At 38.8% G+C, this 15,213-nt stretch overlaps 1 protein-coding gene across 1 annotated transcript in view; it reads right to left on the reverse strand.

Moving 5' to 3' along the window:
* Positions 1 to 15,213, reverse strand: part of TMEM163 (transmembrane protein 163) — a 97,893-nt gene that overhangs the window by 35,178 nt on the left and 47,502 nt on the right. Inside the window, exons 4-5 of the mRNA XM_035897885.1 lie at positions 4,261 to 4,304; positions 3,040 to 3,131 (exon numbers count right to left, since the gene is read on the reverse strand). Coding sequence (XP_035753778.1) covers positions 3,040 to 3,131; positions 4,261 to 4,304 — 136 coding nt within the window. The remainder of the gene's footprint in view (positions 1 to 3,039; positions 3,132 to 4,260; positions 4,305 to 15,213) is intronic.

The following is a 15,213-nucleotide window of genomic DNA, read 5'->3' on the forward strand; positions in this document are numbered from 1 at the left end:
AAAATATATTTTGCTGTTACTACATGTGAACCACTATGAGAATCAACAAAGATGTATACATTGTATAACTTCAGTCACATGTATGCTGAAAAAGTACCTTCTCATCTTGCCCCAGAAAATGAGAGAAATCAAACGATCTAGTAAAAATGAAACCTATTAAGCTGAGTTAAACTCAGCAGGACGAATTTTCATTATAGTTTCAGCCCTACAGTTCCCCTGAAGTCAAATGGAAATGCATTCGTTCAGCTTAGCAGAACTTGGCACAGCAAGCAGTTTCGTACTGTTCATTCCAAGCACCAGCTCATGAAATGTTGCATCTCTAACTTCCATATGGCTACATCTTAAGTAAGATTACGCAGTTCTTTTACATCTTAGCATTTTATTCTAAGTATTTAATTCATAGCACATCATGAGTCAGGCTGTATTCTCTGTGTCTTTTTTTGGGTTTTGTTTTCCAATCTATCTTTACGTTCTCGTCTCAGCAACATACAACATAGGATGGGATCTAACGCTGCCCTTCCATGAGAGGCTTTCCACTGTTTTCAACAGATTTTGGATCGATCTCTTGTTGTCAAGTTTATGAAACAGGAAGTTTTATAAATTTGCAATACACAATTAATTGGCACTTCCGCTTGGCTTTTGTCAAGGAGCTGAGGTTATTTTCAGATATGTTAGGATACAGAGGCAAATGTAATATTTAAATCAATAGAAGACAGACATATAAATAAAGAACTAAAATGAAGTCACTCTGGCGCACCTTACTCTAAAGAGTAGTAACGCTTTTGCAGAAACCCAGAGTTTTGCACAGGGTCCTGTACTAAAAAAAGGTATGGCTAGGCACACAGAAACAGGAATAGCACACAGCATGACCTAAGCACCTACATGAATTTGCACCGAACTGTCCAGGAGTCTGAGAACAGGCTTCCCCACTGAAGCACTGGCACACAGAAAACAAGGACTGCAAAACACCAGGTGTAGTTATAGGCACATATGATACAGAGATTATTTACAAGGTAAGCAAGCAGCCAGGAGGAGTCATGCAACATTTTCCCAGCATAGAGGAAAAATAATTACATGCAGTCTTTCGAGCAAGAGATTGATTAAACACAACAGGAAATTAGAAATGTGCCTCTCTCAAAAATCTGACACAGTAAGAACTGCCGTAAGAGACACAACCATCTCTTCCCTTGTGGCTACTATGGTGATTCTCCTGTCAATTCTAGAAATGGAGGGATAACCAGACTGCCTATCCAGTGATTCATATTCCCAGCATATGGTAACATTCTTTCACTCAGTACTGATCTCATCATATAACCTTAGCTGTCTTCAACTAGAGGGCACGGCAAGTAATTCATTGACTTAATTTAGCCTTATGTAAAGCAGAGGGATTATATGAAAGCAAATTAAAAATGAGCATAAAAAGCAGGAAAATATGTTTGCTACTTTGCTTGTTCACTTTACTGGCTTAGCCATAGGGATATGTTGATTCTTCTTTTGTATTGGGATTTATTTTCTCTAAAAAGTACTTTACAAGGTTCACTTGAAAAAGCTCAACAGAAGGAGATTTCAAAAATATGTTAATTGAATGTTGACAGGAATCTCTGTGGACGCCCACAAAAGCAAGATACTCAGGAAATGTCTGTTAAGATCTCCAAATTTGTGCAGGAAGACTAATTTTAATTATGTATTTCTGGATTTATTTTTATGAATCAATGCCGCATCAATCTTCTATGGCCTTTTATTCCAAACTGTTATGTATGGAGCCATGCCAGAAAGGAACTCACAGAGCTGGCAAGCTGCTGCATGAGCCTGAGTTAATGCACGTAAAAATACTGCTTACTGCTTTCTTAGTTTTTAGGAAAGGATTATGAAGACAAATTATAGTCACCTCTGTGTGGCTTTTTTTTTTTTTTTTTTTTTTTTTACTTGATCCTACCAGTTATGTAAAAGCTCAGTTTCATGCAGCATCCCTTCTTTTGTAGAAGGGACTTCATTAGAGGTGTTTCAGAACAAAAACTACCCTATCCCCCTTATTGTAAAAGTGTAGTAGGGGATAGTTGCATTATCTTCAAACAAGCCAGATGGGCTACTGCTAGCAATGACAGCACAGGACAAACCCAAAGCAGATAAATGTACCACAATTCTCCACCTATGTGTACCCAAAATTTGAGTAGGAGATTAAAGTCAACTGTATGCACCAGCTGGAACAATTCTTCAGCCAACCTCCACCTGATCTTCTCAGATACCACATGCATTGCCAATAGAGATGCTGCACAATGCACAATGAAGCAGAAAATAATTTCCACTGTGATCAATACTGCACTGCAAATTAAAGACCTTTTTTCCATAGGCTCTATATAGAAAACATTAAATATGCTTACTTTGCAAGCATATACTTTTTTCCATGAAAGTATTGATAGACTCTTACTTACCAAACCAGCGATAGTTCTGTAATAAAAAGGGTGTGTCTATCTCTTTCTTTGTACAGCAGTTATAATAAACTCTGTTACCTTACTATCATATCATAAATACAGGCTCAATCTTATCAGGTGTTCTGTAATCTCAACTTCTAATATCACTAGCAGTTAAAGTGGTTTACATGCAAAGAGAAGGGGTTCCTATTCCGATCTTGTTAGGGGAAGCACATATATAACACAAGCATAAATTTTAAAAACATACTCTAGTAAGAATAATGGAGTAAGATGCAAAGTAAAAGATTTACAAATCCATTGCAGATTGCAAATACAGTTCATTTGATACAGATGCTGGCTGCAAGTGAAAAAAAAAAATAAATAAAAATCACACAGCCCTAACAAATACTATCTTGGCTAAAAAGAAACTGAAAATCACAATCACAGGGAGGTTTGCCTAAGGAAAGGCTGCATGTTTGGGACCAAACAGTAAGTTGGCAGAAGGAAAGAATACTTGCTGAAATAACAAAATGGTTTTTGTCAAAGCTCCGGAATCTGTAACATCACGGCTTGACAGCAAAAGCTCTGTAGGCCTCTATCAAAGCCAAAAGTAATTAAGTGTACTTACATGTACTCCCTGTGTGCAGAATGCACAGCAGCTGCATTGCTGTAACGCCACAAAACTATCGCTGATGACAAAACATCCAGGGTAGCATCAAACTGAAAGAGATACAGAGTCAATTGTTTTGTGGGCCATTAAACGTGCCCTGTACTAGCAGTAATGCATTTACTATCCTGCTGCACAGGCACAAAGCAGCTTCAAATAAATTATTTTAATGAAAGCAGGATTTACATTTATTAAATTGATCTTCACATTTTTGCCATGTGTTATTGCACAATGATACACTTCAGAGCTCAGGAAGTCAATCAAAGGAGTAAAAACGTTTTTATTTGTAATCCCTCACCTGCAGAGAAGTTAAGGAAAAAAAACCAACCACAATCTGCCACTGTGGCACCTCAAGAGTTAAAATACTAATATGATTCTTATGCAAAGACTCTAAAGGAAAAAAACACATTTGAAAATGCCGGTCAAAGTCACTAATTTTCTGCAGTATAAGGTTTTGTTTCAAATCAAGCAAATATTAACTTTTTTTACAAAATCCTATTGTATCCAGATTTCATATTATTCTGCATCATCAGTAAAATTGCCATGTTTGTAGTTCCAGTTAACGAAGACATGAGGTCAGGTACCACCAAAAACCAGGCTTGTCCCACTGTAAGAACTTCCATCCTTTAAGTCAAATGTTTTATGGAGTCAATCTAACCTTCAAATTTGAAAGCAAAAGCCAAATTATTTGAAATTAGTCATTTTGCTTGCTGTTAGGAATTTTTTGCTCTGCCACTACTCAGGAAAGTCATGGCAGCTACTGGAGAGGAAAGCTGTCATCCCAAAGTCAACAGGAATTTTACCATAGACTTCAACCAGAAAATGGTCACGCAAAGTTCAGAAGTGAACTTCTGAATTTGGCTCAAGTTCAACAACAGAAATGATTAAGCTGAGAGATTTTGTAGAAGAAAACCATATCTGGTGGATAACATCTATCAATAATGGGATATAAGTATTGATATTAACTTCAATACAAGACTTAGTAGTTGGAAACTGAAAAATTATAATGAAAGTAACTTTACTATCGTTTCCAAGGTATGACTTCAAAAATATTTTTTCTAATCCATCATTGACTTTGCACCCCTTGCCACGAGCTCAGAGTAAGACAAAATACAGTATTTCATGTTCAGAAAAAGCCCATAAAAAAATGGTAGAGAATATTTAAATCGTATCTCTACTTACAGCAAATCCAAATGATGATGCACTGTATCTCATTACGGAGACAGCTAAAGGAAAGAAAATATTATTTAGAATCACTTTAAATCTTTTTTGTATCCTTTCTTCTCCTCTTGTCTGAGAGCTCCAAAACTAGTTTCAACACATGGGCTTAGTTTTGCCCAGTTCCCACTAGAACGACATGACCAACATTTTAAAAAGATCTACAAGAAAGGCCTTGTGCGGCAGGAAACAGGTCGCCTGAGAGATGCTTTTCTTTCATCCAAAACTGTAATAGGGCAGACCTTAGCATAGCATTCAGAAACAGTCTGTTTATGAAACATGCTGCATTTCGGATGTAGTTTTGAGTAAAAATAAGTTGAAACCACTATTTCAAACTCTCAGAAAACTTTACATGTCTCAAAGTGCTCCTTGCTCCAGCTAGGCACAAAAGTCCACCTGAACTGGCTGACAGAAAAATATGCAGGCCCATCCAGACTCCTTCACTGACATCTTCCTGACAAAAAGCCTAAGGGTAATTCACACAGTCCCATTAAATGCTTCAAATTCCATCAGATCAGTTATTTCCAATGGAAAAAGCATTAGCAGGAAAAATTTTGACCAGTTCCCATTTTGACTGCATCTAAAAAATAAACGAGAGTATAAAAATGTGCTAACATCTAGAAAAATTTTATAGTTTTCCTCCATGCATCCTAATTCTATCATCTCACAGTTCCCAATTCTAGGAGGTACTGTGCAAGGAAAAACACCTTTCAGTAGCCCAGCGGAATACCAGGGAAGAAGCAGGCAGCAACGGAAGAGGCCACCACCTGGAGATGGGACTTCATCAAACTGCAGCTCTCACAAGGCCAGCAGCAACACTACAGCTATGTCAAGCTCTGGAGCACTGAGCAGCTCTAGCCTTCTTGCTGTGTTTTGTAGACTGCCAAGTGAGAGCAGGACTAACCAAACCTGAATAAAATGCACAGCACTCTAGTTGCAATATTAAGAGGGCTTGGAATAAAGCCTAAAAGGATTAATTTTACTATTCTTTTATGAACAGATATCAGCTGACTTACTAAGAAAAATATATTTCTGTAAAAATGAATATACTTCAACTAAAAAAAAAACCAGACTCGTCAATGACTTTGTCAATCTTAGGCTGACAAACACTATTTTTCAGTATTCCAGTATTCATTAGAACAGCTTGGCAGAACAAAGCCGCTATGGTTTGACTGTTCTTTTCAGTAACAGCAAGCGGCAGTTCTGTGGCACTTATCTGGATAAAAAGAAATAAAAATCTTGGAAAAAATTACCATTTTCTTATTGATCCAAGACCTAGCTGTGGCCACGAGCATAAAACATATCACAACTATTTGGACTTTATCACCACAGTTGGCCAAAACACAAAGAAAAGTCATCAAGTTCATTTCCAGATTTCCATCTTCTCTAAGTTGAAGAGTATGGAAATAGTATGGACTTACATCTCCCTCCCGTTGTTAAATCATGATTTCCCACGCTTCATCTCCTAAGTGAAAAAAGAGGCTGTATTTCTTGGTCAGACTTGCCAGGCAAGAGCTACACTTGAGAAGCTGACACTAGCTTGCAATGATCCAGCTGCAAATTTGAACATTTCACTGCATAATAACAAATTACCTATCAAATGCCTCTAAGGAGGCATACAGTTTCAAAATACACCAGAAGTTGCATTAAAAAAAAAAAAAATGGGCATTCACAGGTACACATAAGCTTGCAATGTTCCTGTCATTACTGCTTTCATATGATGCAGTTCAAAGCCACACTTTTACTCCTACTTCTATTTCTAGCCTGCCCCTGTAGTGGAATTAGCCTCTCAGCTTTTACTAAATTGCCAGCTTTTTTCCCCACTCAAATCCAGACTTAAAAAAAAATTTAACACTATGGTTGCCTTAAAAATGACTATAGAATTTCTACAGGTGAAGTGCACACAGATAGCCACACCTGAAGAAAACTTTAGGTGGCATATTTGGTGCATTTAAAGCATAAAGTCTTCAGCATGAGAACTGTCCTTATTTTCATGTATTCTACCACAGTGAATATCCACAGCACTAACACACAATCTGTGTGGCCTGAGCTATCCAAACCAGTAATTAAACCCAAGTATTAACTAACAGTGTCACAAGTCTGCTTGAGCCTTTTTGCTAGCTAGTGAATACAGATAGCGGAGGAAAGTCTTTCCAAGGATTGGTACCCTACAATACTTAACTCGCAGTGGTAAAAGGCCATAATAAACATAGTAATGACCATTTAAGCACTGGAAAGATATGTTTTTATATTATTCATTTACATACTGGCTTTCTAATGGGAATAAGACACCCATTTGTCTGTCTTTGAGGGTCAAATAACAATATTAAAAGCACTTCAGCTGTGACTTAAGCACATCAATACTTCTAGCTGAGAGTACAGTCAGAAAGCTCACCAGTAAACCACCCCAGCTCAAATGCGACGTTTGTCCATGAGTCTAGGCTCTATGGCAGAGAAAGCAGCTGTAATATTGGCATACAGGGTACCCACCAACACACGTTTCCACAGGCTGACTACATCCTCTAAAGACAGCGACTGGCTCCTGTTTTAGGCACTGAAGCTGAAAGGACTTTCAGGGAAGTACTTCTTAGCATCCAAGCACTGGGCAAAGGAATAAGCAGTGGTCCTTATGCCTCCAGCATCACTACCATGCTCCAGGAGCAACGTACAGCACTGCAGGAATGGATCTGCAGGATGGGGTTGTTCAGCCTGGAGAAGAGAAGGCTGCAGGGAGACCTTATCATGGCCTTTCAGTACTTAAAGGGAGCCTATAGGAAAGATGAGGACAATCTTTTTAGCAGGGCCTGCTGTGACAGGACAAGGGGTAATGGTTTTAAACTAAAAGAGGGTAGATTTAGACGGGATATAAGAAAGAAATTTTTTACGATGAGGGTGGTGAAACACTGGAACGGGTTGCCCAGAGAGGTAGTGGAGGCCCCCTCCCCTGGAAACATTCAAGGCCAGGTTGGACAGGGCTCTGAGCAACCTGATTGAGTTAAAGATGTCCCTGCTCACTGCAGGGGGGTTGGACTAGATGGCCGTTAAAGGTCCCTTCCAACCCAAAACATTCTATGATTCTGGGATCATAGAGCTTTTGCTGAACCTTCACCTTCCTTCTTCTCAACAAGCATTTTTGAACTATTCCCAGATGAGCCTCTGCTGTAAAAAAGCACAGAGATTCCTAATTTCCATATCGAATCAGTACAATGGTGGGAAACAAGCAATGAGGAAAGAACAGAGAAGGTAGCTTAAAAATCCTGTGGAGCCACTGCATACATTTAGCAGCTACACTGCCATGACAGTGGGAGCCTGCTTTTAGCTATTTTATTGGCTAAATTGGACAGCATTTTATTACCTCTACAATAAAGCAGATAATCCTAATGCATTTTCCTGACATTTGTAAACGGAACTTGCAAGCAGTCAGAAACTAAAAATAGAGCCAGCACAGTAAGCCACAAATCTACCACTGCCTCCACCTGCACAGCGACATCAATTTGTGAAGTCTGCCAACCCATAGGTCAGATTTTGCTGTAATTCCTTCACCCCTTCCAAAGCGATTCCAAATAAAGAAAAATGCCCCATTTCCCACACATTCTACTTTCAACAAAATAAGGGCTTTATTCATTTCTGTGTGCCTCAGAAAAATTGTATGACTAAGGCCTTGACCCTACAAAATTGTTCCAATTTAACTCTTCAGCCATCTAGTCTCTCACCAGGTTTAATCCATCTAAAATGTGTTCCTGGAGAGCCAGGACCCCGCAGTGACCCTGGGCCTCTCATTTCCTTCTCTGCACTGGGAGAGCACCCTGGTACCTTTTTGCACAAACGTAGGAGGCAAGAAATAGGACAGGAAGTTAACTCTGCCTCCAGTTCTCCCGACCAGAAATCTTTGGGATGAGTCTGGCTACAAATGAGTGTCATGGTTTAACCCCAGGCAGCAACTAAGCCCCACATAGCCACTAACTCACCTCCCCATGGTGGGATGGGGGAGGGAATAGGAAGAGTAAAAGTGAGAAAAGTCATGGGTTGAGATGAAGACAGTTTAATAGAGAAAGCAAAAGCTGCACACACAAGCAAAGCAAAACAAGGAATTAATTCCCTGCTTCTCATGGGCAGGCAGGTGTTCAGCCATCCCTAGGAAAGCAGGGCTCCATCACACATAACGGTGACTTGGGAAGACAAATATCTCCTCCTTCCCTCTTCCCCCAGCTTATGTGCTGAACATCACATCATATGGTCTGGAATAGCCCTGTGGCCAGTTGGGGTCAGCTGTCCTGGCTGTGCCGCCTCCCAGCTTCTTGTGCCCCTGGCAGAGCAGGGGAAGCTGAAAAGTCTTGGACTGGTGTAAGCCCTGCTCAGCAACAACTAAAGCACCAGTGAGTTATCAACATTCTTCTCATACTAAATCCAAACCACAGCACTATGCCAGCTACTAGATAGAAAATTAACTCTATCCGAGCTGAAACCAGGACAATGAGAGATGGTACATACAAACAGCTTCTCCATCTGTCATAAAAATCTCCTCTTACCTACTCAGAGAGACGAAGACTATTTTTAGGAAGCTCCTCTTGATAGGACAATCACTCTATCATGTTTGCCTTTAATTAAGTCTTTTTGAAAAACACACCTGGATGTCAGCACATAAAATACCATGGCTTCAAAGCACATGACCTGCACTTGGCAGAAATCAGGTAGGCAATTTGAACATCACTGAAAGTGGTGGGTTTATTTCCGTGTATACTGCCGTGCATAACTTGCAGGTTGTACAGCATCACAAGCAAGAGGAACTGGAAATTGTGCTGAATCAGAAGTGAAACTGAAATACGGTCTATTTTCATTGCCCAGTGTTGGTAAAACATCAAAAAATAATGTTTCAATAAATATTTCAAAATAAATCCATTCCAAGCAGAGAAAACCAAATGAGTAATATTTTCTAAAAATCCCTCACAACAACTGAAGGCAAAGAACAGACATGACTCTGATACTGTTAATACTTGTAAAAACCGCCACTGACCAGGACCAACAGATACACACACGTTTCCCCAGGCACCTTCTCCCTGCCCTGAAGTTCTAGTAGAGCAAAATTTAAGGATTTGTATGTACATGCCCAAAATTTCTGCAATCAGCAGACTAGCTACGTATGGCTGCTAAATATCCAGTATTTCAGACACAAGTCTGCCAGACATCTAATCTACATGGGCAGTTCCAGTGCCATCCATCAGCGTCATGTTCCTACACCTGTATTTCTACCCCAAAGTCATTGGCAAAACTGTACCAACCCTATCTATACAACATCTTCAGCTCATTTTCCCAGTTTATAATCGCATCAACATAGTAAAGATCCTTATTTCTGGGCAACACCATTATACCAAATGGAAGCAGAAGTTTAACGTATATTAAACGAGGATCTTGATCTCATTAGAATTTATGACCGATTAAGAGGGTTCAGTTTTCCACCTTCCTTAAAGTTGTCACAGTGACTGTGCAGAACGAACTGCAGCGGAGTACTAGGAGACTTTTATCCTTGGGAAGACTCAGCTGTGGGATGTGACTTAGTGAACGGGGCTCTGTAGGAGCCAGACACCATGTCCTTGGCTCTGCCGCTCCTGGGGCATGACTGTTAGGCCAAGAAACTACCCTTCTCGAGTTTTGTGGTTTTCCAATTTATCTGTACAAATTCTACACACTTCAGAGCAGCGACTGTATCGTCCAGGCTGTCTCTTCTATCCCCTGGACTACAGTCGGGGCTTCTAAATGTATACAAAAGCAAAAAAGCTAAGGAACCTAAGATTTACCACTCCCTTCCTTCAAAAAGAAAGTGCAATCCCACCAAAACTGTTAATCAGCTTTACCTTTTCCTTCATTTTTTAAAGGACTGAGATCCTTGACATAAGCAAATGACTCTAGTTACTATTTAATAACAATTTACTTCACTTCTTCCATAACAAAAAAAATCCTCAAGGTATTGTAAAAATCTTTGCAGATTCAGTCTGGTAACAAATTCTGCTAATGGTAGCTTTCCAGGAATTTCTTTCTTTCCTTGTCCATTACTCAGTTAATACCTGTTTGTTTATTTGTTTTCATCTATTGCAATGGTCAAATCTTCAGCAGCTGCAAATGTCTATAATTTCATTTACTTCAGCAAACTACAACAGTGCACATTGGATAAAGATTTTTCTCATTTCTTACTAGAGAAACAGTAGAATTCCAGGGCTTTTTGCAAAAGTTTTCCTTTGAGTTTAATCCAAACTATTCTTTCCAGTTTGCTGACATATTCGCAAAAAAACCTTAAATTATTATCATCTCTGACTTCAGGATTTTCTATCTTAAATGATTCATTTTTCATTTCAATTTCAGAATTTTTTAAAAATCTATTTATTTGTGCTTCTTGCAAAGAATTAAATGTCAGTTCTCCCTTTATTGCCTCTGCTTACATGTTTTCTGATTATATTTGGTTTGCAGCTGCATCAGAGCCTCACGGTAAAAAAATCATAAGACTTCCATTTCAGGGGTTAAATATTCACAGTATTGGCTTTCACGCAGGCAGCATGGATATGGTTTTCCGAGACTGATTATTCATTATACCATGGTGCTCACCAATAGTAGCAATGTCAAAGAACAGCAAAGCTGTCCAGTCCTAAAGCTTACTTAGTCTCCTGATTCACTTCTGTTTAATTTGCTTTTATCTTCCCAGTTACTACCAAAAGAGCACCCATGCCGCCACTGGCATGTCCCACAAACGAACAGAACAGACTGGGCAGCTGAGCAGGACTGCACAATCCTGAACTATGAAACAATCCTACTACAAAAAATAAGGTATAACTTATGGAATGATGGAAAAACTACCCATGTGGAGAAAAGAGCGAACCAGCTTTCTCTACAATACACAGTAGACAGTCCCCAAGAGCATACCAGCAATATAAGAAAACCCAAGCAAACATTGAATGATAGCAACACACACACCCTGAGGGTAAATCTGTTCCCGATTTCAGAAAAAATAATGCCTGGGCCCTCTTTTAACAGCTACTGAAATATCTTCTATCTACAACAAGCCTTCACTGCCACCCTTCAGCGAGTCTAACACTAAAAAATGGTGAGCCAAATACCCCACTAGAGATGAACATGAGAAACCATTTGTTTAGGGAAAGCTTTTTATAAAACCAGAAAGCAGGCAACTCCAGTAAGGCAGAGTTAACAGCAATTTCCAGGGTTGCTCCAACATCCTTGCAGGGGAAATAGTACAGCATGTGCAAGCACTGTGCAGAGCAGTGCGCTGCAGTGCCGGTTCTGGGAGAAAGCAGGACCCCTCCTGTCCAGCATCCCACTGCTTCACACACTCCCATGCTTCCTTTCTCAGGTGCCAACCTTCTGTTTTCAAACACGATCATCTCAGAAAAAAAAGAAAAAAAAAAAAAAGGCAAATAAATCAGAGAAAACGTAGAGTGGTATTTTTGTTCAGTTTTAGCTCTCCAGGGGGCAGGAACTAAAAAAGGGCCCATATGTTATAGCTCCAGTTGAGCTTTATCGGGATACTAAATGCACACATTTGCATTTAAGAATAGGAATAATAAAACTTGAAGGTCTATAAGAAACATACTGGGTTTCCTTCCAGGCACATGGTGCAAACTCTCTGCAGTTGAATAGTCGGGTGCATAGTTTAATCCGTTATATTTCAAATGGGGTCACTTGAATCACCCAAAATAACTCGGTGCAATGACATTAAAGCACATTGGCTTTTAATGAAACCATGTATTATTGATGCCCCGACTCCAAATATAACAACTGAAATGGTCTAGAATGTTGCAAATGCCTGTAACTGCACATTTACCAGGGAAGCTTTTGCAGCAATCCACAGGCTTTATAATTTCGAGCCTGCAACTAGCTTCCAAAACCAAAGGAAGTATTTTGGCCCTGGACAGGGGCAAGGAACGAGTGCTACCTTGGCTAAAAAAGCCACAACCAACCAGAAATGTTGAGTGATATCAGACACACTCAACAGCCGTTTCTAAAGTCCCATGGCCAAGATTTGTAACTCACTGTATTCAAATGAAGGTTATTCCAGATTTAATGACCTAGGAGACTCTCCAAAGGCAACATTTCTCCCATCTTTTGTGCTTTACTGACCAGAGGCAAAGCTAGCAGAGAAGTATTCAGGTCCTACACAGCATAAAGAATTTATTCCTGAGAGTTTGGCCAGATGTTTTAAAGCAGGTTTTACCTAAGTTAGCAGAAAAACCCAGAAGACTGGGGTGAAGGTTTGTAAATACTTATCTGGCTTAAATGGGTTTCTGAAAGCTTTAAAGCGATTCAGTGAACTCATATTTTATACATGTATACCCAAACCTGTAACAGCTTGGACACAGGCTAAACATTTTTACCAGTCATTGAAGGTTTTGAATTGTTAATAAAAAAAAAGCTGAAATACTGCCATTATTTTCAGGTTCTCCTAAGTTCCTGTCCTGTGGTCACATTAGAAAGATGGAGAGATCCTTTCAAAAAGATAATTAAAGAATGATACCATACACAAGCTACAGATGTATTAACATGCAATTTACATGCAAGGATTCAGGCTAATGGCAACACAACTAACAATAAATATATGAATATTGTTGGTTGTGCTATGTAGTGTGCTATATATTGGTGTCTATATGAAAAAAATTGTTAATTAGCTTTTATTTAGAACATAAACACATTTAAAAGAACATAACCAGTGAGAATTGCACCCCTCACCCTTGTTATTTGTCTCCATTACTGTAAAGAAGCCTAGTGGTTTATTTCTAAAAAGATGCTTAACTTGAAGTTTGCCAAATTTAGATTAAATTAAATATATCAGAAAATTCCAAATGCCAAACCTCCAGATTCAGCATTTTTTGTATTTATTTTTTCCCTATTTTTATGCTACTATTTCAAACTTGACTTGATTGTGAATTGTATTTTCAACAATTGTGGTATATCACACATCAAAAGCATGGAAAAAAAAAACCACATTAATGCTGCTGTTAAAAAAACAAGTGAGTCCAGTTTGAGAGTACTTCCAAGAAACGTAAATAATTGTCCAACATTGTAAAACCTAATTCTCAGTGTGTTACAAAGATTCAAACCACAGGCCTCACGGTGCATACAAACACTGTTTCATTGGTTGATATTTCAGGTTCAAAGTCCCCACAGCTTTATGCTGTGTTTTACACTTATACTTTATGCATACTACAGTATAACCTCTTCTCCATATAAATTGGCTGACTGAAGTGCAACATGGAGGATTTAGACCAAGAGAGGATTTAGTTAGCTTTGCCACATATTTCTTTCTAGAAGTATTCCGACTATCCTGTACCTTAAATATAGTTCTTAAATAGAACAAAAAAAACCCCTGTATCTGTGGTTTAAGTCTACTCAAGTTGGATTCCTCCCGGGGCTCTTTAAACTTAGAGAAAAGAAACACATTTTAGCTGTGGTAAGCATTTAAAACCACTCCACAAAAGCACTGGCTAAATTCTCAGTTTTCCACATTAACTGTAAGAACCCTTTCTTAGTATCTGCTATCCACAATACAACATGGGTGAATTTTCTGCTTATAAACAAACAGATCTGCCAGATAATAATATTTTCACTGGACTTGCACATGAACTTCAATATACAAATTTTTGATCAAAACTTTTTTTTCCTAGAATTTCCTTAAAATTTTAAGCAGTTGAAGGGATGCAGCAATGAATTGAAAAATTTTATATTTACCACAGAAAGTTTTTCAAATAAATTAGAATCTATTTTTTTATTTGATGGATTTTTACTTTTTCATTCAGTATGTGTGTGGAGAGTGTTATATTTTTTGAGGTCACTATAGACGTATAGCTATATTTACAATTACCTCCAAAAATAAATAAAACCAAACAATTATTTCACAGATAAGGAAATAGAACTGGATCAGGGATCTTAGGAGACATTTGAAGATCAGGGATCCAGAATAAGTTTAATAGCCAGAACAACTGGACTCTGAAGAGAGAGTATAATTGTTTGAAAAGGCAGCTAGGTCCGGGTGGTTGGCACAGTTTCACACATCATACTGTCTGACTAAGACAAAACCCTTAAACATTCCCTTTTTTAGGGTTCTTACCTATAAAATAGCACAAAAGTACTTCCACACTTCAGGATGTTATACACAGGAAAAATCATTTTACCATAGGGAAGCATCTGGTAATTCTGCAGAGTGACCACAGGCACCACAAATATCTATCTGAATAAACTGTTTAGTATTAGGATCAGCCTTCTGTGACATTTCACATTCTCAAAGCACTGCCATAAGTTTTAGAAATGCAAACTTTAACTACAGAAAATGGTAACCCAATTAGAAATGATCTGCATGAACTCTATGGCATTCCCACAGCTTAACAGTTATAAGATACCCTATTTTTATACTAGAGGTATTTCAACAGACTTCTGAAAATCAAAGCAGACTTCCTTTTACGCAGAAATATAGCAGTACTTCAAAGTGTATCAAGTGCTGAAAAAAAATTCATATTGAAAATAATTTTGTATTGCCCTTTCACTTGCATTAGTATAATGTAATTACAATTATTGAAACTGATGTGACTGGTGTACCCCCATCAATGGGTTACTACAAGCTTCCTGTCAGAAGGAATGAAGGTAAAATAAGATATTTGGCTCTGTCACTTTCCTTGGTATTTTTGTCTGGTTCCTCCCTCAGCTAACAGGTGGTTAATTCCTGCATGAGGAGGCTAAAGGGAACTCTCTGCATACACACATTTGTGATTTAGAAACCCAAGACCCTGGCAGGAGCCCATCTGTGAGTGACCCTGGTTCAATGGATCCTGGGACAAGGAACGGCCACTCTAACCTGGAAGCCAGAGGGCACAGAGCATGATCCGACACAGATCTGTGCCACAGCAGGCTGCTTCTCTGGAA

Source organism: Egretta garzetta, unplaced genomic scaffold, assembly GCF_000687185.1.
Source record: "Egretta garzetta isolate BGI_Z169 unplaced genomic scaffold, ASM68718v1 scaffold197, whole genome shotgun sequence".
Classification (NCBI taxonomy): domain Eukaryota; kingdom Metazoa; phylum Chordata; class Aves; order Pelecaniformes; family Ardeidae; genus Egretta; species Egretta garzetta.